General features: G+C 35.5%; 1 protein-coding gene and 1 pseudogene across 5 annotated transcripts in view; one reads left to right on the plus strand and one right to left on the minus strand.

Moving 5' to 3' along the window:
• The window catches only part of EPC1 (enhancer of polycomb homolog 1), a 95,612-nt gene extending 81,578 nt beyond the window's left edge, over positions 1-14,034 (plus strand). For 3 of the 5 annotated variants that reach the window (XM_058681536.1, XM_058681533.1, XM_058681534.1), the window contains exons 10-15: positions 1,003-1,355; positions 8,696-8,814; positions 8,895-8,981; positions 9,823-9,964; positions 10,070-10,433; positions 12,649-14,034. In XM_058681536.1, coding sequence (XP_058537519.1) covers positions 1,003-1,355; positions 8,696-8,814; positions 8,895-8,981; positions 9,823-9,964; positions 10,070-10,433; positions 12,649-12,721 — 1,138 coding nt within the window. In that variant the 3' untranslated portion in view covers positions 12,722-14,034. Of the gene's footprint in view, positions 1-1,002; positions 1,356-7,925; positions 8,043-8,695; positions 8,815-8,894; positions 8,982-9,822; positions 9,965-10,069; positions 10,434-12,648 lie in introns of those variants that run through there. The other 2 variants (XM_058681535.1, XR_009247659.1) reach the window with 2 other exon arrangements.
• Positions 14,035-18,680: 4,646 nt separating this feature from the next.
• On the minus strand, positions 18,681-19,484 carry LOC131483420 (transcription factor BTF3-like; annotated as a pseudogene).
• Positions 19,485-25,639: the final 6,155 nt, after the last annotated feature.

Genomic DNA, 25,639 nt, shown 5'->3' on the forward strand with positions numbered 1-25,639 from the left:
CACTGAAATATATTTTATTTAGTGCTTTTCCTCCCATTATTGTGTTGACATCAATAGTAGTCAAAATTCTCTATGTTGGCTATATTTTGTTCTGTACTAGCATTTATCAGTGGTAGCATTTTAAGATAGAATCATTTTTATAAAGTTTATATAAATAACATAAAAGTATATCCTCTAGTGGGTATCAAATACTTTGTCTATAAGAAATTTTAATGAGGGGTGCCTAGGTGGCTCAGTTTGTTGAGCTTCTAACTCTACTTTGGCTCAGATCATGATCCCAAGGTCGTGGGATTGAGCCCCACAGGCTCTGCACTGAGTGTGGAGCCTACTTAAGATTTTCTTCCCCTCTCTCCCTCCCTCTCGCTCGCTCTCTCTCTCTCTCTCTTCCTCCCTTATTCCCTCTGCCCTTCCTCCCTGCTTGCGCGCACGCTCTCTCTCAAAAACATAAAGACAAATAATTTTTAAATAAAGAAATCTTAATGATGTAAAATATCCGAAAGATCGTATACTTTTTATTGCACTTCTACCTCTCCCCTGCCTCTGTCAAAAAAAAAAATGAAGTGTTTGCTTAATAGAGAACAGGTATTTTATAACGTATTTTGGTGCTTTGTAATGGAAATAAAAACCTTTGGTTGAAAAGCAATTTGAAAAGAAAAAATATTCTCATGTTTTATCAGTAACTTATACTAGTAGACCAACTCCTAGAACTGTTGAAAGACTCTTACTGATGTAAAATGAATAGTATACGTTATTCTTTAAGGTGGAGTACTCTCTTTAATCAGATAATTATAAAGTAAAAGAACTTTTATCAGAAGTTGAGAATTTTTTAAAAAAAGAAAAGAAATTGGGAGTTTAGCCTATAGGAGCCAAATACTGAAATAATCAAATTCATAGCTTTTAAACATTTAGTCTGAGATGGCTTTGGGGGAATTGAGTGGGTCTTTTTAATATAATTTTTGAATAGCTATTTTACATGTATGTTCCCTGCCTTATTTTTAATAGGGTCTTACTGGACAGAGCTCACTCAGACTATGACAGTATGTTTCGCCATCTGGATTTGGAAATGCTTTCCTCTCCACAACATTCTCCAGTCAATCAGTTTGCCAATACCTCAGAAACAAATACCTCGGACAAATCTTTCTCTAAAGACCTCAGTCAGATACTAGTCAATATCAAATCATGTAGATGGCGGCATTTTAGGCCTCGGACACCATCCCTACATGACAGTGACAATGATGAACTCTCCTGTAGAAAATTATATAGGAGTATAAATCGAACAGGAACAGCACAACCTGGGACCCAGACATGCAGTACCTCCACGCAAAGTAAAAGTAGCAGTGGTTCAGCACATTTTGGTATGTGTTTTTGTTATGATGTACATTTCTATAGAAATGTCAGGTTCATTAATTTTTTGAGTATGTGGTCTATTTAAGTTTAAAAGTCCTTTTCCCTCAAAATAATGAGAGAAAAAAAGGACTTGGTCAAGTATTCATTTGAATTCTGTTTGTACATGTGTTTCTCATTTAAATAAACCCACATTACAAAGGTGAATTATTACTATTTAATATATGACATTTGTTTCCTGGGTACACTCTGTGAACCACAATTCCTGATTCAGCAATTATATTTTCACATAATAAGAAAAGAAAATGGGCTGTTAATTTTACTATTTTATACTTGGACACTTCTCTAGTCTTTTTTTTAAACTGTAAAAGTAGACCAGCAAGTCAGTAGATATGCAAAAGCCTTACCTAATGATAGTAATGCAGAACAATTTATAAGAGGGAAAATAATTTTTCAGAAAACAGTATTTAAATATTTAAAGGATTATTTTAATTTTACAGGATTGTAATTTTGGAAACATTTCTAGATAATATCTGCTTTAGCATTATGGCTATATTGTGAAATGTGTCTAAAATAAATGCTGTCTTAAAATATAGTCCTAAGATTTTAGCTTTCTATTTTAAAGCATAAATCTGTGTTATACGAAGCATGTAGATTATAGAAATTCACTGTTAAAATTATGTTACCACAGATTTTTGTAAAGATAATTTAAATACACATTTTGAAGGGACTGTAAAGATATTTACTGCATCGCCCCAATTATCTGGTAAGGTACAGCCAAACCTTCTAACAAATACGAGAACGTGCTGCTTATTGTTAAAGATCTCCAGAAAAGGTTCTATAAACCAATTTACTTTGTGTCTAGAAAACAAGTACTTCTGTGAAATGGAAATCCTTAGTTCATAAGAAAAATAATCACATTTCAGAAATCTAAATTATTCTGAGGCCTAACAGAGTAGTATAGTTCCATTAATTTCAGAGTGTATATATATCATGGAAAGTTAATCTTCCCTGCTATTACAGTCTTAAAAATCAAAATAACTTTTCAATATGAAGGAAACATATAGTGTGGGGTGTAAACATGTAATGTTTTCCCTGATAGATTTTTAGGCTCTGTAAATTCCTTGAGACTTCTTGTAGAAAATTGGCATGTTCTGTCAATCCCCATCTTCTCAGTCCTTAAATAGAGAAGTTGAGGGAGTGCCTGGTGAGCTCAGTCGGTAGAGCATGAGACTCTTGATCTCTGGGTTGTTTGAGCCCCACATTGGGTGTAGAGATTACTTAGAAAAATAAAATCTTTAATAAAAAAGAATAGAGGAGTTGAATTTTATAACTATCCTAAGGATCTTTTAATGATCTTTTTTTATGTAAATTGTTTTGCTATACTACGTAAGTAAGCATTGATATTATGAAACTTACCTGATTTGTGTTTGCCAAAGAATATTAAAAGGTGAACTTTGAACAGTAGTAGTATTACCAAAAGTTTAGCTGAAAAAAAATTTTTAGTAACTGTGATTTTCTTTTTAATCATTTCCTTGCCCATATATACAACTTTTAGAAAATGGGTTTATCAGTTTTTTGTCATTGCACTTAATTGTTTTCAATTTTCCCTTAATTTTTACTAGATCTTTTGTATACTTAGAGAATAGTTGCCTACAGATTGCTATAGGGAAATGCTTTATTTTTTGCTATTTGTGAATACTCAAGAAACCTAAAGCTCTTCTCTTTATGCTCTATAAAGTATATTATAGTAGAATCATATCATAAGTACATTTAACTTTAGAAACTCAACTATAGGCCCCTGGAGAAAAAATAAAATTTTAACAGTTCAAAAAGTATATAGGATTATAAATACAATTCTACTGAAAGAATATAGTCTCCAGAATTGGCCACTCTGGCAATGGCAGAAGTGAATCTGTTGTTTCTCACAGAGTGTCAGTGCCTCCTGAGGTGCCACCTTCATTCATAGGTGAAGCATCTCACCTCCATCAGTGTAATTATAATTTTAAAGATAAATTTTTTCATACAGCATGGCCCCCAGATACAAGCCAAACTATTTCATCTGGTACTCAACCACAAAAATTGATCTCATCTGATGCAAGAGGAAAAACTGCTGAGCTTATTGAAAGAGATAACATCCATCATGGCACACTCTAAAGGAATTTTCAAGGCTTAATTTTTACCATACTGACTTTGGAACTTAACTATTAGATAAGATAGGAGTCAATTGATATATACTTACTTGCCTCCTGCTTAAGCCAAGTATTTTGATTTAGCCATTTTTTTCTGTCATTGTTTTAAATACCAATATTTATTCATATGTTGTGGCATAGTGATAACACCCTCTGAACTGATTGTCCTTTTCCTAAATAATCACCTACAAGAGCCTATTTCTTCTCATTTTCAAATAGGAAATTCTAAATGAGGATTATCAAGAGTCCATTATTTTTAGTAAAAGGTATGAGCTTTATTTAACACACCAACTTTTATAGTTTCTGGTGCTCAGAATTTTTTTGCTTGCTTCCCAGTCTTGGCCATTTTGCATAGTTGTGTGGCCAGATGGGTAACCTGGTTAGTCTGGCATTAGGTAGTCTGGTTAGTCAGGTACCAGAGTGCTTGGTCCACTGGATAACACACAGCAGAATGACACAGTGCTGAGGAACTTGGGAAGACTTAACTATATGCATATTTAGAATTTCTAGGACTAGATCTTAGTATGTATGGCTAAATTGTGTATCTTAATCTTCAGTTAATATGTGATTTGGACAGTTTCCAAATACAGTATTTTTTTTTTTTTAATCTATAAAAGTACCTTTGAAAATGTTTGTTCAGTGACTAAGTATTCATTTGCATGCGTTTGAGTTTCGGGGATACAAGGTATCAGAACTAACACCGTTTTTTCATAATTAGAAAGGACTATATAATTTTGAAAGACTGTAAGTAGAAAAGTGGTTTGTAAACCACCATTCTATGTTCAGGAGGATTTGAATTCCTAGTTCGCACTGAAATTTCATCAGCATTCTACAGATTAGGCTTATTTTCATAAGTTAATAGGATATATGTAGCTGGAATGATGTTCTAAGTCTTAGGATCTGTAGCTTACTTAAATTAGTGCAATTTACTTCATAAAAATTGTAACATAAAATTTTAAAAGGAACCCTAGTTTGAACCTTAAATATTTTTATGGTTAGATTTATAAAATTGTAGGACCTTAATCCTTATCCAAGTGTGTTTCACAGTTCAGAATTACATCCTCAGCAGGGTCTGGAGTAGCACCCATAGTAAAATTAATAGTTCTCTCTATGCTGAAGTAGAAGAATATTCACAATAAGGGGAGGCTTGGGCCACAGATAATCTCATGTTCAAGTAATTTGTGGCCCAATGAATTCAGGTTCAGTCATGTTTGGCCATCTATAGCAATATACCATGTTTTTTTTTTCAGGTTGGATTTCTGGGTGGCTGACAAATGCTTAGGAACCGCAAAACTTTCGTTCAAGCTTGCTGACTTAGGGGATCATACTTTAATACTTTCTAAAGTCATTTCATTTTATATTTATTTATTTAAAGTTAACCTTTTCCTGTATTGAAATAATTTTCTGACTACTGCTAAAAGAAATTTCTAATTGAGGATTCTCTTTTAAAATAGGTGTTTGGGTTTGTTGTTGGTGGGTTTTTTTGTTTTTTGTTTTTTTGTCTTTGTTTTCACAAACAAAACGACATACATTTTGGTAATCTTAAATCTGTCTTCTCAAACTGAATTTTCAAATTATTAACTTTTTTCTAAGTACCTGTCATCCTCACTACTCCCACTTCAGATCATTTCAGTTGATCTGCTCCAGCTGCAGGAATGTGATTTAAAGAGCAACAGCTTGAGCTATAGGCTATTCCAGGTGCTGGGTTACCACATAATAGTTTCTTTGTCCAAGTAGACTGGTAACATTTTAGATTATTTCATCTAAATTCCTACCCCAGAGAATTATTAGCAGCTACCAAAACAACAGTGGTCGTTGTAGACCTTTGCCTAAACACCTCTAGGGAGGGCACATTCAGCAGTTTTCAGGTTATTCTAGAGTTCGGAATCTTGTTTAGAAAGTTCGTCCATATATTAAACAAAAGCTGCCCCCTTAAATTGAAATCTACAGATTCCTCTTTTACCCTTAGAAGCATGCTGAATAAGTTTTCTTGCTTTCCAACATCATAGTATCCTTCAAATATTTGACGTCTTACCATGCTTCTTCCCTCTTCTCAGCTTTTAATCATGTCCCTCACGTGACTCCTCTCCCATACCTAGACTCCTGTCAGGTGTTCTATATATGAGGCTGTTTGTTTTTTTAAAGCACTTGAGTCACACTGTTGGGTATATAAAAAGTTTGATTATTTCTTGTAGATAGTATTAAATCTAAAACTTTTATCTATTTCTTTTCATATTTAAAATCTCATTGGTTTGGGGATGGATTTTCCCCCTTCCACTGTTAACTATCTTTGTGACCTCAGATGAAAGTTTCTTCATCTTTAGTGTGAAGTGGTAGGAGGACATCACCAAGGATGCCTCCTAATCTATAAATTTGGAGTTCTGTGAAACGCTTCTGATTCTAGGTTTGGTCATCTGTTCATGAAACCATCCTGTCCATCCTTAAGTAAATTGCAAACTTGACTACCACACCCTGTCTGGAGGTAGACATACAACCTTAACACCTTCTACCTTGATAGGGATTGTGGTCATTTTTATTTATTTACACTTAGCATTTGGTTAAACTTTGAATTAGAATGCCATCTGAAGTCTTCTCAGTTTTCTGTATAAATAACAATATAAAACCCAATTTATTTTGTTTTGCCCAATTTACTACCTTACCTTTGTCCAGGCTTTTCGTACTTATTCATATAGCCTTTAGAATAGGATTAGAAATGTATTTCTCAGAAGAAATATAAAATCCTTACATCGCATGGCTGAAAAAGGCTTTAGTGATCACCTAACTTAATCTAAGTATTTTGGATGAACATACTGAGCCCTAAAAGTTCGGTTACTTGCCTAGGTATACTCAGATAGTTATGATAGAGCCAAAAGCTGGGGAAAAAAAAAAAAAATCAAGGTTTCTTGGCCCCTACACCTATGGTTTTTATTACCTTCACTTACAGCTTATATGTTGCTTAACATATGCATGTCTTTTAGATCATTTATTTAAAATGTCTGGGGAAAATTTCGTAACTACTCCAGAGGTGTAATAATATCTAAGCAATAGATTGACAATACTGATCTAAAGTCATGATGAGTGTTAGGTGCATTTTTATTCCTAAATCTGTATTAGGAAGAAGTTAACAGTTGTTTAAAAGTGAAATTCAGAGACCAGGATTAAAATGTTAACTTATATTACCGCAAAAATATTTGGAACCTTTATTCAAATGAATTTTCCAATTTATTATTGCTAAATTTTTTATCAAAGTGTACACAAATACAAGCAGAGTTCTGCAAAAGAATATTTTCATTCATATAAATGGCGTTTTTTATATACAGGTCTCCAGTGAATGCTAAATTACTGTTTTTCTAGATATGTAATGACCTGACCTTGCAGAAATGATCCTTTCTTAAAATATTTATTGAGCATCCCCTACTAGGGAATTCAAGACTTAGGCAAACTCAATCAAATTTAGGAAGTTAAAACATAAATCTCAAAAACATACTAGCAAAACTAATAAATTAAGTTGCTTTTTACGGATTTTTTTAAACCTAAAGATAAATGTTACAGTAATTATAAACCATCTTTCAGGGCAGCATTAATTTTTATAAATTTTCTTCAAGTTTTGATTGAACACATTTCTATTGTATGGAAATGAACATTTTGACACAAAGTTACTTTATGTCCGTATTTACAGGTTATCCTATTACCAGTAAAAGTCTTCCCTATAGTATTCAGATCTGAGAAATACAACATAGTAGGAAAAGAAACTTATCAAGGGACAGATATCAACGAAAGTTTTTACAAGAAATTATGTTTTTGTTCTTGTAGCCTAAGCACTTAGTTCAATTCAAGTGTAAATAAAGCCTATGTAGACACTAATAACTTCTGAGGTTTTCGTAAATACTATTTCATAATTTCCTGATCCATTGAAAATATGGTAGAATTTCTACCTGAACATTTTGTAGTGGTACTAGGCAGAAAGGCTGTATCCTGGAAGATAAAGTTTCTTTATGAGTTACGAGTGAAAATTATAAAACTTGATAAAGTGAAACTGTCTTCAACTAAATTACTAAAATGCAATTAAAGACAACAGGAAATTCGGTGGACAGTGTTTTGAAAACATTAAACTTTAGATTGAGGAAATTTGCATTGCATGATTTATAGATTCCCTGGTATTCAGGGATGCATGATAACCTTTTTTGTGTTTTGAAATAATTTCTTACCCAAACACCACAGGCTTCTTAAAGAAGCCTTTAAAGTCAGATGTTGTGATTGTATGTACCCTTTTTTTTTCCTTTTTTTAATTGGCAAAAAATAAGAAAAAGAAAAAGGTTTCCTTTTTAAAAACTGCACACACTTTTTTGGGGGGTAATAAATGAACATTTTTTTGTTTGTTTTTTTTAGAACTGAGCTCTCCATAGACAAACATAAGTAGCATAACACAGTGTCTTTCCTCAGACATCATTCTGTACAGTAAATCAACATAAACAACTCCGTTCTTATTGACTGGATTTTTTCCAGGTGGGTTAATTGGGTGGGGAAAATTAATTAACCTTAACATTTGGAGCCTCTTGTCTTCCTGCTAAAGGATGAGTTCTTTAAAAAATAAAATAAAAAAAGGTAATAAACCAACAACCTTATATTCCATATAGAGGGAATGTTTGTAATGGCTAAAATTAGAAAATATGTAGAACAATTAGTATTTATACACAGAACTATTAGGGATCATCTGAATGCATTGGGACAGTGATATGAGTAAACTAGAAACCAAATGGTAATTACCAGATTTCTTCTCAAGCTCCATGCCAAGTTGAATTCTAAATATGTAGATTTAAAAAGCTGGATTACCTTTTTACACTGTCTAGCACAAGTGTCACAGCTTATAAAAATAATGGTTCTGAAACTTGAGAAGTGAGCATTTCTCTTTCCTATGTTGTTATAACTCAGGAAGTTTATAATTTTGTTTTTCTTTAAACTCCAGCCACTCCTGATAAATGTGGTTGTAAAAATGCTGAATTTTTCATATGGAAGTGATCTTTAGCAGGATCATCAGCCTTTGTCAAATGCTTTAATTTTACACAAAAATTTTCTTAATGCTGAAATTTGTTTTAGTATTGTAAGATTTGTGTGGTATCTGTGTGTTTTTATAAAGTATTTCCTCGTTTTATGTTCAGCATTTACAGCCGAACAATACCAGCAACATCAACAGCAACTGGCACTAATGCAGAAACAGCAGCTTGCACAAATTCAGCAACAGCAAGCAAATAGTAATTCCTCCACCACCACTTCACAGGTGAGGGATTTGTCTGTCTTATGATTATCCCTCATTGTTTCCCACCAGAGTTCATCTCTAATTACCAACTGTTGTCATAGAACCTTGCATCTAACCAGCAGAAAAGTGGCTTTCGCCTGAATCTACATCATAGCCATTCTATACAGGGTTTAGAAAGAACATTACAGGTGAGTATGGAAGCTGTTGCCTCTGCTCCCTATTTTAAAAAGTAAAGCTAAAAAACATAGTTAAATGCGATCAAGACACTGTCTTCCAAGTCTGTCCTATAGTCTGTGAATTTTCCTTGTTAGTATATGATCTCACCCAGCTCATTTTCTTAGTTATTTTAATTATTATTAAAATTTATCTTAAATTACATACTAAACCTCTTTTACTATTAAATGAAATCACTTTTAAACCTCAAGGATGATAAATGTTTGCCATTGAAACACATTTAAAGCTTGAAGGCTGAAATTTTAATCTAAGCATCTTGGAGGAAAACTCATTTAAAAAAATTCAAAGGGCCTCTTAATTTCTAGGCCAAGTTATGATGTGATGTTTTGTTACTTCTGTTCTAAAAGGATAGTTATCCTCCTGTCCCAGAGATACCTTTGGGGTGTGTGTGTGTGTGTGTGTGTGTGTGTGTGTGTGTGTGTGTGTTAGGTAAAAAAAGCTTACATACTCATTTTTCATTATATGTATTTGCAAATCACTGAAATGTTTTACTAGCATATTTCTTGTCTGACACTTTGTGTTGGAGGTTTACTGTTTCCACATTCTAGAAGGTTTATTTTTGTAGTTGATTTGTCCATATTACGTACTGTCACATGTGAAGATCAAAATTCATAATCCGAGTTCTTATATTGTTTGAACACTCTTCAAATTTATGACTGTCAAAAGAGATGAAGATATTTCAGTGGTTTGCCACTTTGGTTTATATTCAAACTGATTTTGGTATACCTGTGTAACTTTAATGTTGATTTGAGACTAAGTGATGCTGATTAGATTTGTTTTGTATTTTCTTTTTAGGGTTTTGTTTCCAAGACTTTGGATTCTGCTAGTGCTCAATTTGCTGCTTCTGCTTTGGTGACATCAGAACAACTGATGGGATTCAAGATGAAGGATGATGTGGTGCTTGGAATTGGGGTGAATGGCGTCCTTCCAGCCTCAGGTAAGCATAAAGACATTTAAATTGTTCTGATATTTGTAACCTATATCTCTTATTAATAAACAGCAAAGTCGTACATTGTTTAGATGCTTCTTTCTTTTTCTCTAGGAGTATACAAGGGCTTACACCTCAGTAGTACTACACCAACAGCACTTGTACATACGAGTCCATCAACGGCAGGTTCAACTTTGTTACAGCCTTCAAACATGACACAGACTTCAAGTTCCCACAGTGCACTGAGTCATCAAGTAACCGCTGCCAATTCTGCAACAACTCAGGTTCTGATTGGGAACAACATTCGATTAACTGTACCTTCATCAGTTGCCACTGTAAACTCTATTGCCCCCATAAATGCACGACATATACCTAGGACTTTAAGTGCTGTTCCATCGTCTGCCTTAAAGCTGGCTGCCGCAGCAAACTGTCAAGTTTCCAAGGTTCCATCTTCATCTTCTGTAGATTCAGTTCCAAGGTCAGTAGTTATTTTAAGCCTAAAATGTTTGAAAAATATGAGCCCTAACTTAAATCCTCTAGCAGTGCTCTCTACTTATTGGTGTTTTTTGCTCTTTCCTTATATACATTAAAAATGTATAGGGGCATCTGGGTCTCTCAGTCGGTTTAGCGTCTAAACTCTTGATAGTGGCTCAGGTCATGATCTTGAGGTCGTGGGATCCAGCCCCACATAAGGCTCTGCACTGACAGTACGGAGCCTGCTGGGGATTCTCTGCCCCTCCCCAGCACGCACACACACACGTACGCGCGCTCTCTCTCTCAAAATAAACTTAAAAAAATGTATAGATGAGAATTCCTTATTTAGTCAAGACTTAAACAGATAATTTTTATAATTCAGTACTGTTAACAATTTGAACTAAATGGTATACTGAGTATTGCATATATGCTTTGGATGTCACTTCCTTAGTATAATAATAGCTTACAATGCTCTTGTTTTTCTACCTTTGCATGGAGGGAGTTCTCTTTAGAATGTTTCTTTTGTTTTCTTCCACAGCTTCTTGTGTAAAGAATTGATAGAACCCACTGTGGCTTGTATGCTAAGCTGCTGTTAATAATGTAAATAATGTAAAGGCTTACAGTATTAATGCCAGGTCAACTTTTATTCAAACCATTATTTTTTATGCTAATTTGTCATCTTGGGATTCAGTAGATTGTTTAGAATGTTTGTTCAGGTTCTTTTCTGTTTTAAATATTAATGGTAATTAGAATCTTACTATTTACAAAGTACTCTGGGGGAAACAAGAGAAAGACCAGGGGTTTTCAGTTTAGTTAAAAGACAAGCATGGGGCACCTGGGTGGCGCAGTCGGTTAAGCGTCCGACTTCAGCCAGGTCACGATCTCGCGGTCCGTGAGTTCGAGCCCCGCATCGGGCTCTGGGCTGATGGCTTGGAGCCTGGAGCCTGCTTCCGGTTCTGTGTCTCCCTCTCTCTCTGCCCCTCCCCCGTTCATGCTCTGTCTCTCTCTGTCCCAAAAATAAATTTAAAAAAACATTAAAAAAAAAAAAAAATTTAAAAAGACAAGCATAAAAGTGTAAAAATTAAATGCTGTTAATTGTGAGTAATAGGTGGAAGTCATTCTTGTATCACAAAGCATTATAGCCTTGTCAGATTAATTGTGTAAATTATGACTATAATTTCAATATAAGGAGTGATCTTTTCACACCAGGGGTATTCTGGGAGAGTTCTACAAAATAAGATCAGATTTGTTCTTAGCTGGGCAGAGAAGAGGATGAGAGAGTTGGAGAAATACAAATGTGTTCAGAAGCTAACAACTAAACTAATTTGTCTAGAGGTTTGGGAAGGTTAGTAGTTCAAGTTGAAGCAGTAGGAGGTGGGCACACTTTAGAACACCTTGGATGCTAGACTGATAGGTAGACTTCCTCGGCCAAGCGTGGCCCAAGAGGGAAGAGCAGGCTTTGTAGCAACAGACTGTATAGCCTTAAGTTTCCAAACCCATGCATCCCTGTCTGCTTCTCAGTTTAAGTAATAGTTATTGTCTGCTCCATTCAGATCCATTCTTATTATTCTGGGTCTAGTCATAACTAATCAATCAATTAGAGTTCTTACCTAAATATATAATACATGGTTTTCACTGTTACAGAATTATATAACCATGAAACACTGGCAGTGTATGGTAAACTTTCATATCACTTATTTTAGTCCCTTCATTTTAAAAATGAGGGAAATGAGATCCAGAGAAGCTGATTACTACAAGCACATTCAGGTGTTAGAACAAGTGTGACCCTGGTCTTCTAATTACCAGCTCAGTAGCTCTGCTACTCAACTGCACATATAGAGCACTGACAAAAGTCCTGACTTGAATGACTTTCGTTCACATTTGTTACTTTTTTGAAAGAGGAGGAAAGTGAAATTAGAGACTAAAAGTTAGGAATTCTTTATGTTTTTTAACATCTGGGTTGCTTGGCTGCCACTACGATTTTATTGGTGATATAGTTGACCATGGAATTTATGGTGGACAGAAGAAGCCTGACTTTTGGTTGTATATTCCTGATAATAAACTATAAAGGTTCATACTCCTCTACTTGTGTCTTATCCCAAAAGTGTCACATTTCTTCCTATTACTAAAAATACTTAAAAATTTTTTTATTGGGGAGATAGTCTTGATTTGTTAAATTTGTTGCAGATAAGTAATTTAATTAAACTTTATTTCAACAGGGAAAATCATGAATCAGAAAAGCCAGCACTAAACAACATAGCAGACAACACAGTAGCGATGGAGGTGACGTAGCTTCCTCAGGAGTGGAACTGCAGCCTGGGGACTTGATTAGGTGCTATGCATCAGTAGCATTTTGAATGCAAGGGATGATGGAATGCAGCACACGCGTTTCGGTGGCAGCTGTGGGGACTTGACAGCAGTGCTCATCTCTCATGCTTCAATTTTTCTTTTCTTATTGTTAATAGGAAAAAAATCAACATCTGTAAATTAAGAATACAGCAATTATCTGTACAGTACTGCATATTTGTAATACCCTTGTATATATGTTACTTGAATACAGAAATGTTCATTTGTGATGCTTTGCACTTGGGGGTGGGGGGGGTGGGAGGGAAATAAATTGCAACAAAGAGTGTGAGATGTGAGATTGTATAGAGATGAAGTGTCATCACATCATGTGCATGGTGCGGAACCTGCTGTTTTATCTATTTATTGTGCCGTGTTTACAGTTTTTTGTACACTGTACCTTCATTGGTTCCTGTGCTGTAGTAAATGTGTTAGGTAGCTGTGGACTCCTTGGTATTTTGTAAATGGTATAACATAACTTGGTTCCCCTCTGGGTCCCTGAGTTTTCTGTGTATCATGTGAAAAAAATGGTGACATACATACAGAATTTTACAAAAAAAAAAAAAAAAAGGCATCAGTTTTTAAAAAATGGGGAATGTACTGTTAAATGGGGATCTTCCTGGTCTACTATCATTAGGACAAGTAACAAGCTAAAAATGAAGTCTCTTGAATCTTCCCATCCCCACTTGCCCACAAAGCTGTGGGCAGTTTCTGGTACTTAAAGCACTAATGTTATGTTGCTGCTCTACAAACAGCCCAGTAGTCCCATTTCCTTCCACACCAAAAAGTGTTAAATCAAGTATGCAAATGGAGTCCTTACAACTGGAGTTTATGTTGTCTTGCCCTTTTTTTAGCACAAAAAAAAAAAAATTGTACTTTTTTATTGTCGAATTGTTGAAAAGACTTCATTCTTTACTTGTTCTTACAAAAAGGATATAAGGGAGAAGAATGCAGTAATTGCTGTACGTGTATCATCATTCCAGTTTCTAAAAACAGCCAGCCAGCTTTTTTCCTTTTCAGATTCTCCAGAAGGCTGCAAGGCCAGAACCACAAATATCGGGTGCCTTCCTTTGGAAATATTTGACCTCTCTTCTGTGAAGAGAATGGTACTTAACAGACTACTACCAGTGCTTTGTCAGTACCGAAGTCTGAATGCCCAGTCCAATGGCATACATGATCCTTAAGGTTTTTAATCCCACCTGGAAAAATTGTGATAGAATTCTCACAAAATAAACCCAGGGCATTACATGTTGACAAACTAATGTGTAGTGGTCTTTTGCTTTTATTTTCAACCCAAGAACTCCTGTGTACTTTAATTGAAATCACTCCATAAAGGGGGGACTTGGGAATGGGAGTGATGACTTTAAGTTCATTTTTTTCAGCAGTTATTATTGAATGATCACTAAGCTTAGATCCTAGAACAGTGGAAAAATGCCTGCCCTCGTGGAGTTTGTAATCTCATTGAGGGATAAAAACAAAAGAAGTAAGACTTAAGTTGTATTAGGGGATAAATATTTTAGGGGAAAAAGTAATGCCAGGAAGGGGGAGAGGGAGAAGCAGTGCTAGGGGAGGGTGGAGGGTTCAGTTTCAAGTGAGGTGGGCAAGGAAGGGTTCACAGACCGTGCTTCCATTTGATCAGAGACTTGAAGTTGGGCGGGTAGAGCATTCTAGGCAGAGAGGATAAGTACAAAGAACCTGGGGTGGCAGTGTGCCTGGCTTGCTAAAGGAAGAGAAGTGTGGCTGTGCAACGGAAAGAGGAGAGTAGGGTAAGTCGAGGAGTAATGAGTCTGCTCACAGAGGAGCTCCAGGCAGGGCTTTATAGGGATTTGTGCTGGAGGACAAGGTAGAGAGCACAAAGGAAAGAATCCTCAGGCTGACTCCCCAAGGAGAGATTAGAAAGAGTTTTTTAAAGATAAATTTGGGTGGGAAAAGGGTGACATACAAGCACATAAAGGCAGGGTTTTATTAGCACCTGTGCATTTAAAGATCATGCTTCTTCATGCATCCCATGTCTGATATATTAAATCTCCACTCCTGGGTGTGGTTCTTAGTATTATAATGAGGGGGAAGGTTGGTGAACTGTCAGCTCTGGGGTCCATCTTGGCACAGACTGGTTTGGTCCGGTCTTTGCCAGTCTTCGTAGTAAGCATCCTCCTTTCAGTAAGCATCCTCCCTCCACATTCCTGCAAGATAGTCTACCCAAGAGGTATAGAGTTGTAGGTTTGTTTTTTTTTTTTTTTTTTTTTTTTGGTCCTTATGAAGGCATCCTAGGAATGCTGGATTTAACAGGTTTGAGGGGACCCAAGTCCCTGCTCTGTGTCAGTAGTGAGAAGTAGTTGGATTCTCTTTGCATTTTAAAGGTCAGCCCGGTAAATTTTGTCCATTTTGAATAGATGTGAGGTACATGAGAAAATGAAGATTTAAGGATGACTCCCAAGGTTTTAGCCTGAGCAACTGGCCACAGTTGGAGAGCACTGAGGAAGAAGTGGGTTTGGGGAATCTTGGTTTCTGGGCTGTTAGAGATCCATTAGACATCCAAATAGAGATGTTAAGGAGTTACATACAAAATCTGGAATTTGGAGGAGAGGTCTGGGCTGGAGATCAAACCTTAAGAATCATCTTCGTAAGATGATGTTTGAAGCCATGAGTCAGTGAGATCTCCAAGAGAATGGGATTAAATCTTGGTATAATAAATACAGCTATCACTGGTGGAGTGTTTTAAGAGTTATTCTTACCTTGAAGAGAATTCCCTGTCTCGAATAGACTTCCAATTTATATAAGTACTACCTGTCTTTATTCTATTCTACAGTCTTTAAGGAAAAAGACAAAAAGTTGCCTTTCAGTGCTAATGGCTGGTAAGTGTGACTAAAATTTAAACTGCTGGTTTAAATGTACTCAAGAATAATTAGGATTAGGACTAAAATTTCAAAATAAAGTCCAGCAGGTAGAGTGAGGCCTGAGCTCTCTTAGTAATGCCGAGTCTCTTAGTAATGCCGACTGTTCACAAGCAAATTTAGAAATGGATTGAGGAACAAGAAAATGAGTCTTCAAACATACCCAGTTAGGAATTTGAAATGAGTCTTGGAATGGGGCAGAGACATGGCAGATAGACTAGTAATCATCAACATCCATGTGGTACTTACTCATTCCCTCATTTTAGCATACCAACTCTGAGATTCAGAGAAAATACTAATTTGTATCATTCACATTTTAAAATAAGGGAGTTCATTCAAAATGGAGTCATCAGCCTCTAAATTTCTTGCTGTCTTCCATATACTCCATTACCAAGGTTATAATAGCCGAAAGTGAAGGACAATACAGAAGAACAATTTAAACATGAAGGTCTTAGAGAAATAGGTCATCAAGGGAACTTTGACAGCTAGTGTAGCTAATAACTATCATTATTTACAATGTAATATCTTATGCATACTAATTATCTCATTTATTCCTTAGAATAATCCTTTTATACAGATACTTGGATTATCACTTTTATAGGTGAGATTACTTCAAAGTTATACAGTGAGTGGCAGCCCAGGATTTGAACTCATCTGCCAAATTCCAAAGCTGTTGCTATTTGCTTCCCCCTACTTCATGAATAAGCCTGGAAACAAACATTTCTAACATAATTTCTTAGTAACCTCTGTTCTTGTTGTGCTCTTAAAGAAATTGGTACTGCTGATTCTGTTACCCTGGTATTGTTCTACTTTTGTCTTGAAGTTTCCGGAGCAGAAGCCCAAAAAACGCCCCAAACTGACTTTTTGCCCTAGATACAAGTTTTGTTTCTTGAAAAGGACTATGTAAATAGTGTCTTCTGGACTCCAGATTTAGGAGTTTTGTGAATATTGTAACAATGTGTAGTATCCTATAATATTAATGTATCATATGTTACAGACAGGTAAACAGGATTTCACACTCCTCACTAAGAGCAGATCTACTTGTATCTATTTTATATATTGATGTTCTTTATAAAATATAAATTCTTTAAATAAAATGATTCTGCTGTTTTTAAAAAGTTTGAAAAAAGCAGCAATAGAGATATACACAAATAGCACATTGATTCAACAAGTATTTATTAACTGTGCCAGGCATTATGGTTGGTGACACAGCAATGACATTCTCATAGGATATACATTGAATAAAAGGCTAGGCAAAATTAAACATGATATTAAAATCAATATTAAATAAAAATGTCTAAGGAGTCATCTTGAGATTTTTAAAAATACAACATTTAGCTTTGGAAATTACCTGTGGAAAACATTGGAAGAACCAAATGACAATTTCTTATTTTTTCACGAGGGTATATTCTGAACCAATTAGGCAGGCACACACACACACACACACACACACACACACACACACAAGAGTTTCACATAGGCAAATGTATAACCATGCATTTCGAAAGAGAATCCAGTCTTAGAGAATAATCTGCCCTACTTTTGTAGTCCTATGAAACAAAAATGGGTTAGTATGTAGGACTATTAGTATTACAGAGCATTAGTCTCCACTGAAGACTTCCATTTCTGACCACCTGTATAGTTACCTGTGGCTGCAATAATAAATTACCAAATGATGGCTTTAAAACAACAGAAATTTATTCTCCCATAATTCTGAAGGCCAGAAGTCCAGAGTAAGTTTTTGCTGAGCTGAAATCAAGCTGTCAGCAGGGCTCTGCCTTTGGATGCTCTTTGGGGAGAATCCATTTCTTGTGCCATCCAGCTCCTGATGGCTGCCTGGCTGGCATTCCTTGGTGCATGGTGGCAGCAGTCCAAACTCTGTCCATCTCTGTGTTCACATTGCCTTCTCTCAGTGTGTCTGAAAACTCCCTCTGTCTTCGTTTTATTGTACACATGCAGTTGCTCTAGTGCGCACCCACATAATCCCGGATAAACCTTTCAAGACCCTCAATCTAATCACATCTTTTGCCATATAAGGTAATATTCACAGGTTCTGGGAATTAGGACTTGGACATACATTTGAGGCCACTATTCAACCCACTATACCATGATACTTCTGTGGCTCCAGATATCCAGCCAAAGGGTAGTAAAAAAGCAAAACAAAGTTTACCCTTGTAATAAGCCATTGTTGTAAGTAGCTAGAATTCATTGTTTTAATTCTGGTTTGTCTACCTCAAGAAAAAAATTCTTAAGTTTACAGAAAAAGCAACCAGAATGATCATGGATATAAGAGAATTGTGAATAGACTAAAGACATTTGGTCTCTAGTCTGGAAAGATGAAACAAGCTATGACCAAAGTCTTGTAAGGGATATACAGAGAGTGAACACTGATTTTGTTCACCAAATTTTGAAATTCTAAAAACGAGAGCCTCCCTACCTCACCCACCCACACACACATCTGATTCTGGGGAAATATTTATGATTAGAGGAAGAACTACTTAAGTTTACAGTGAGTGATTTAAGGTATTGACTGGGCTTAGAAATCAGCTAAAAAGTTCACAACAGGTTTAATGTATGCAATAAAATTGATATGCTGTTATGGTCAAACTAGGAATTCTCTAATATTAATCTTTATTCCAAGATAGCCAGCATAAAACCATCTCTAATTTCCCTTAAACTAATATGATTTTACTCATCAGATTTTATTACTTATCACTTCACCTCTTGACTCTAAACTCTAAGCCTCTGCAGTTCAATATGCTAAGTACTAACCACATGACAACTTAAATGTAAATTAATTAAAATTAAAATTAAAGATTCAGCTCCTTAGACTAGCCATTTTAATAATCTTCAAAAGCCATTTGGCATAGTAGCCACCATATTTGATAGAACAAATCTAGGACACTTATATCACTGCAGAAAGTTCTTATTAGACAGTGATGTTCCATATATATGTAGTGTGATTGTTTCCACTTGGATGTAAGTAACACATTTCAAACTCAATTTGTTCCACATTAAGGTCATCTTTCCTCTTCCCCTTCACCCCATAAAGAAGCCACATGTGCAATTTGGTTCTTCTCTAGTGTTCTTTTTTTTTTTTTAATCTTGTTTCAAACTTATTCCCCGACTTCTTCAGCTTAATTAGCTGCAAAGAATGAATTGTGTATAAGCAAAAACTGAAAAGAGCTGCAGTGTCCAAGGGGTTGGGGCTTAAAAATATTAGAGATCTAGAGTTTATCAGATCCATGAACAAAATTTTTAAAAAGCAGTCATAATATAAAATAGCAGCTGCCAGTAACTTCTTCAAGCTTTATCTTCTTCAGAAGTTGATTCAATTCTGTTTGCTTCCTTCTTGGAAGCTTCATCAAAATTCTCCACAAAATCTGGAACTTCATCATCATCCTCCTCTCCGGTAGCAAGTGGTACCTTTCCATCCACAGATTGGGCAGAACTTCAGCCAGCCTTCTTAAACTAGTCAGACTGTTTGCACCAAGTTGGTTTAAGATACTGAGTAGCATTTCTGTCAGATGCTTCCTCTCAGCATGGCCTGTAATGGTTAAAGTGTTCGCTGCCAGGGATGCCTGAACTTTACGGTTGTTAAAGTGGATCACCGTTCCTTGGTTTGTGAACATATTCCCTTCTTCAATACCAGAGATATTGTTTACCCCTGACTTCTTTAAGGAGAACTGAAGTTTTTTGTCATCTGCTATAGCTGTTCGATGAACCACCTTTTTTCGGGGAGCCGTTCCTTTCCCACCAATGCGCACTTGCGCTTGCAGTTTAACGAGTTTCTCCTGCTTCATGGTAGTTGCTTTCATCTTGTTGGAGAGGAAATGGGGCTGCGCCTGGGACTAGGGTTGGCGCTCAGGCGGTCTCGGGTGGACCATCTGAGATTAGGTGCACACACTGCGGGGACACAAGATGGCAGCTCTAGTGTTCTCTAAATAAAGGACACCACTATTTACCCATCTCACTGAGCAAGAAACCTGAATCATGCTCATTTTTTCCCCTCCTACCTAACCTCCCACATTCATAAGGCAAAAATGATTTTTTTTTTTTAATTCCTCTATGGGGCACCTGGGTGGCTCAGTCGATTAAGCATCCCACTCTTGGTTCCAGCTCAGATCATGATCTCACAGTTGGTGGGTTCAAGCCCCTCATCAGGCTCTGTGCTGACAGCACGGAGCCTGCTCGGGATTCTGTCTCACTCCCTCTCTGCCCCTCCCTTGCTCGCTCTCTCTCTCTGTCTCTCTCAAATAAATAAACTTAAAAAATTAAAAATAAAGAAATAAAAATTCCTCTATGTATTGAATTGGTATACTTCTCTCCATCTGCATCACTGCCACATGTGTTCAGACCACCATAATCTCTTCTGAACTACTGCTGTGGTTCCCTAACTGCTCTCCCTGCTTCCAGTCTTAATTCTAAACCTTTCCCCATCTCATTCTGTTGCCAGAGCATTCTTTCGAAAACTCAAATCTCACTATATTTAATGTCCTCGGGGTGAATTCCAAACAGTTATTGAACACTTACCAAGTGCCAGCACTGCTCTAAGCACTTCACATCATCTCACGCAATCCTCATAATCAAGGCCACTGGGTATGGCTGTACAGGTTCTGCTGCTATTAACTATGTGGTCTCGTGTAAACAGCACACTCTCAAACGCCCACTCCACAATTTACAGATGAGAAAGCAACCTATCTATCTCAAGTGAAATTAACTACAAATCATTTTAATTCCTGAGTCCACATATGTAATTAAAGGCCATATTTTTTTTTCAATATATGAAATTTATTGTCAAATTGGTTTCCATACAGCACCCAGTGCTCATTCCAAAAGGTGCCCTCCTCAATACCCATCATCCACCCTCCCCTCCCTCCCACCCCCCATCAACCCTCAGTTTGTTCTAGGTTTTTAAGAGTCTCTTATACTTTGGCTCTCTCCCACTGTAACCTCTTTTTTTTTTTTTCCTTCCCCTCCCCCATGGGTTTCTGTTAAGTTTCTCAGAATCCACATAAGAGTGAAAACATATGGTATCTGTCTTTCTCTGTATGGCTTATTTCACTTAGCATAACACTCTCCAATTCCATCCACGTTGCTACAAAGTTAAAGGCCATATTTTTAAGTAACAGTCTATCTTTAGTGAGGACAAATGCAAAGTATTACATTTGTGGATAAATAATACTGTATGTAGAAGATTGTACTTTCAAAGCTAAAATTTGTAAAAACCAAAGAGGCTTCACTTCTAGGAAGAAATACTCCCTCTTTCTTCATCAGATTAGAACATGGAAGAAATTCTTAAAATGATCCACCTTTTTCTAAAGTAAAGCAGCAAATCTTTGTGTTACTTGTTGGCCATTCCAAGAAATTTGATGCATAAGGCATAAATGACATCCTAATAGGTTGATTATTATGAATTTTGTGGCTGAATTTGTGAAAGGCAAAAAATAAAGAAGATATAATTATTAAATCTCATTTAGTAAAACCCAATGTTATGTTTGTGTAGTCTTAAAAATTTTGTGGAAATAATAAAGTACTTGATCTATAAAACCAATGTAGGACATCCAGAGAGTTTAAAATTAGAAGAAAAAAGATCTTAATCGTGTACAAATGAGTATTCTTAGGTCATGGTAATATTAGAGTGAAGGCAAAGCTTGTGGTAAACCAATTAATTTGTATAAAAATTCAATTATTCAGCAGGAACATTATATGAACTTTGTTCCAATACACATTATAAAATCTGTATTTCTAAATAAAACTGTTATATTATTTAAATTGTACTTAAAAACTCTGAATGTGAACTTCTAATTGTGGCCAAGATGGAGTAACAAGGATCAGATTCACTCTGTCACCTAAAACACAAAACTGAACAAAGTACATAAAACAGTAATTTTTAGGTATTAGACATAGGCAACAGAAGATAGCCATAAGAGAGAGGAAACAAATGAGGTGAGTTCTGAGGGTGCAGTGCAGGGCAGAGGAACTCAGAGCCTAGCAGTCTCACAGGGTTGAGGAAGTGAAGCTGGGAGTCGCAGAGGTTAAGGGCTAGAGTTCACAGAACAAGTACCACAGAGTTCTGAAAAGAAAGAGAACTCCAGAGATTTGCAGGGGTCCTCTTTGATTATTCAGTTGTAAACTTAATGCATATGTGTGAAGAAACAGCACAGAGATGAGGAAAAGCCACCAGAAAGATTTAGAGGCAATAATTCTCAAAGCTTAGGGTTGCAAGCAGTTTTTATACTTACTGGACACAGAGTGGAAGCACTTAGAATTCATGAGGCATCAGGTAGAGTACTCAGAAGCATATTGCCTCAATAGTAGGGCAAAATCAGACTAAGGCTGCTCTGGATCTGCCTAATAAAGCATAATAGCTAACTTCAAAAGAATCCAATCATTTCCAAGTAATTTAAGTACTTCTCAGAACAAAGCTCAAGAATTTTTTAATACAAAAAGTAAAACTCACAGTTTCTGGCATCCAATTCAAAATTATCTGGCATGCAACAAAGCAGGAAAATACAACCCAATCATGAGAAAAATTAATCAAGTGGAAGCGTTCTTATTTTTTTTTACATTTATTTATTTTTGAGAGACAGAGCACAAACGGGGGAGGGGCAGAGGAGAATTAAACACACAATCCGAAGCAGACTCCAGGCTCTGAGCTGTCAGCAGAGAGCCCAACACAGGGCTCGAACCCACAAACCATGAGGTCATGACCTGAGCTGAAGTTGGACACTTAACTGACTGAGCCACCCAGGTGCCCCTCAAGTGGAAGAGTTCTAAATGGCATGGATGAAAGAGTAGGCAAAAATGTAAAATCTATAACTATATTTTATACATTCAAGAAGTTACAGGAAAACTTGTACATAATAAATGCAGACATTGGAAATACTAAAAGACTCAAATAGAACTTCAAGATGTGAAAAATCAATGTCTAGATGAAATTAAGAGATTAGGTACTATTGAAGAAAGATTAGTGAAACTGAAATCATGACAATAGAAGCAATCCAAAATAAGACATGGGGAAAGAAAAGATTGAGAAAAACAATCAGTCAACTATGGCACAATTCCTAATATATATGCAATTAAAGTATAAGAAAGACAAAAAAGAGTGGGGGGTGTACTTAAACAATGACCAAAAGTTTTACAAATGTGATTAAAACAATTCACAGACTTAAGAAAATCAACAAGCCACAACGACCAAAAAAAAAAAAAAAAAAAAGGAAAAAAAATTCACCAAAGTATATCATTAAAAAATTGCTAAGAATGACAGCAAATATTCACTGGAAGAACATGCAAAAGACAGTGGAGCAATATCTTTATTGAACAACAGCAACAACAAAAAAACTATCAACCTAGAATTCTATATTTAGCAAAATTATCTTTCAAAAGGGAAGGTGAAATTTTTTTTCAGATATACAAAAGGTGACAGACTTCATCACAAGTAGATATTCACTATCAGAAGTATTAAAGGAAGCAGATGAAAATACGAGATAGAAATCTAGACATATACAAAGAACATCAGAAATGGTAAATATGTATATACATATAAAAATCCCTTTTCCTTATTTTTAAAGTCTTTTTAAAAGATAATTGACTTTTTGAAGCAAAAATAACAAGTGTATTATAGCACTATAACATAAAGGGAAAGAAAACTTATGACAACAGCACAAAGCTCATGAGAAAGACAAGACTGAAGGGTCTTATGCTATATTTGAAGTGGTATAATATCACTTGAAGGTAGCCTATGATAAGTTAAAAATGTACACTAAAAGTCCTAAAGTAATCACTAAAATTACAAAACAGAATTATAGCTATCAGCCAGGAAAAAAGATAAAGTAAAATCATAAACAATATTCTATTTATCCAAAAGAAAGTAGAAAAAGAAAAAGGAAACAGGACAGAGTAAATAGAAAGCAAATGATAGTTTTAAACCTAACCCCGTCAATAATATTAACTACTAACAATATAAACAACCCAATTGAAAGGCAAAGATTGTTCAACTGTATAAAAAAGAAAAATCCATCTATACATTGCCTACAAGAAACTCACCATAAATCTAAAGACACAAACAGGATATAAGTAAAAAGATGGAGAAAAATAAACCGTAATCAACAAAAAAATCTAGAGTAGCTATATTAATATTAGACAAAGTAAATTTCAGAATAAAGAATATGGCCAGAGATTTAAAAAGGTCATATTGATAAAATAATTGATTTATCAAAGCATAATAAGTCCAAACATTTATGCAGTCTAATTAGAGAAATCCAAAATACATGAAACACAAGTAATAGAATTAAAAGGAGAAATAGGCAAATATATAATTACAATTAGAGATTTTGATACCACCTTTCAATAGTTGATAGTATAAGTAGGCAGAGAATCAGTGAGAACTTGGACAACATTATCAACCAATTTGACCTGACATTTATAGATCACTTTATCCTACAATGGTAATTACACATTTGCTTCAGATGCACACGAAACATTCATCAAGCTATACCATACCATACCATAAAACATACCACACCATAAAACAAGTTGCAATAAATTTAAAAGGAGTTAAATCATGCAAAGTATTTTCACTAAACCACAATGGAATTAAATTAGGATTATTAACAGAGATAGAAAACCCGCAAGTATTTGGAAACTAAATAAAAAACTTCTAAATATCATATGCATCAAAACAGAAATCAAAAGAAGAATTAGGACATTTTGAACTAAAGGAAAATGGAAGTACAAATATCAAAAGCTGTGAGATATAGTTAAAACAGTGCTGAGAGGAAAATTCATAGCAAAAAAGAAGACATCGATCAATGACCTAAACTTCTACCTGTATAGGAAACTAGAATAAGAAGTGCAAATTAAATCTAAAGCAGACAGAAGAAAGGAAATAATGAAGAACAGAATAGAAATCAAAGACATTTTTAACTTAATTTTATTTTATTTTTTATGTTTTTATTTATTTTTGAGAGGGAGGGAGGGGTAGAGAGAGAGGGAGACACAGAATCTGAAGTAGGCTCCAGGCTCTGAGCTGTCAGCACACAGCCTGAGGCAGGGCTCAAACTCACAGACCACAAGATCATGACTGGAGCTGAAGTTGGACGCTTAACCAATTGAGCCACCCAGACACCCGAAGGAATTTTTAAAAAGTAAAACAATACAGAAAATAAATGATACCAAACGCTGATTCTGTGAGTAACTCAATAAGATTGATAAATCTCTAGATGGACTAATTAGGATAAAGAGAAAGAAGTATGCAGTACGAGGAGTATAAGAGGAAACATCACTATAGATTCTACTGAAATTAAAATGATAAGAAAATACTAAAAATTATATGCCAATAAATTTGACAACTTAGGTGAAGTGGAAAAATTCCTTAAAAGACACAAATTACCAAAGCTCCCTCCCGAAGAAATAAATTAAAAAAAAAAAAAAACTACAGTACAATACAAAAAACAAAGATCAATAAAAAAAAAAAAATCTTTTAATAACATTTTGGCAAATCAATTGCAGTAACATATTTGAAGAAATCTACATTATGACCAAGTAAGAACCACCCCAAAAGTGACTATGTGGCACATCTAAGTGACTAACGCCTGAGACACTTAATATTTCCCATGGTCCAGGTGTGGCCTTGTAAAGTGGCTGAAATTTACCTCAGGCTTGTAAGAGGGTGTGGATAGAACTTAGATGGAGCCAGAGCTATGAAGACTCTGTATTAGAAGACAAGGAACACATTTATATATCAACAGCCCGCGATCCAATGGGGCAATTTATAAACTACCATGTGTCAATGTAGGATCAGATGACAATTGAAACTCAGGCAGTTCTAGTTCAAATCCTGTCTGTACCACTAATTAGTTGTGTGACTTTGTGTGAGTTACTTAATCTATCTAAACTTCAGTGTCTTTATCTCTAAAACGAGGGAAATAATAGTAGCTACTTGTTGGGAGAATTAAATGAGATCGTGCAA

This window comes from Neofelis nebulosa, chromosome 8 (genome assembly GCF_028018385.1).
Source record: "Neofelis nebulosa isolate mNeoNeb1 chromosome 8, mNeoNeb1.pri, whole genome shotgun sequence".
NCBI lineage: Eukaryota > Metazoa > Chordata > Mammalia > Carnivora > Felidae > Neofelis > Neofelis nebulosa.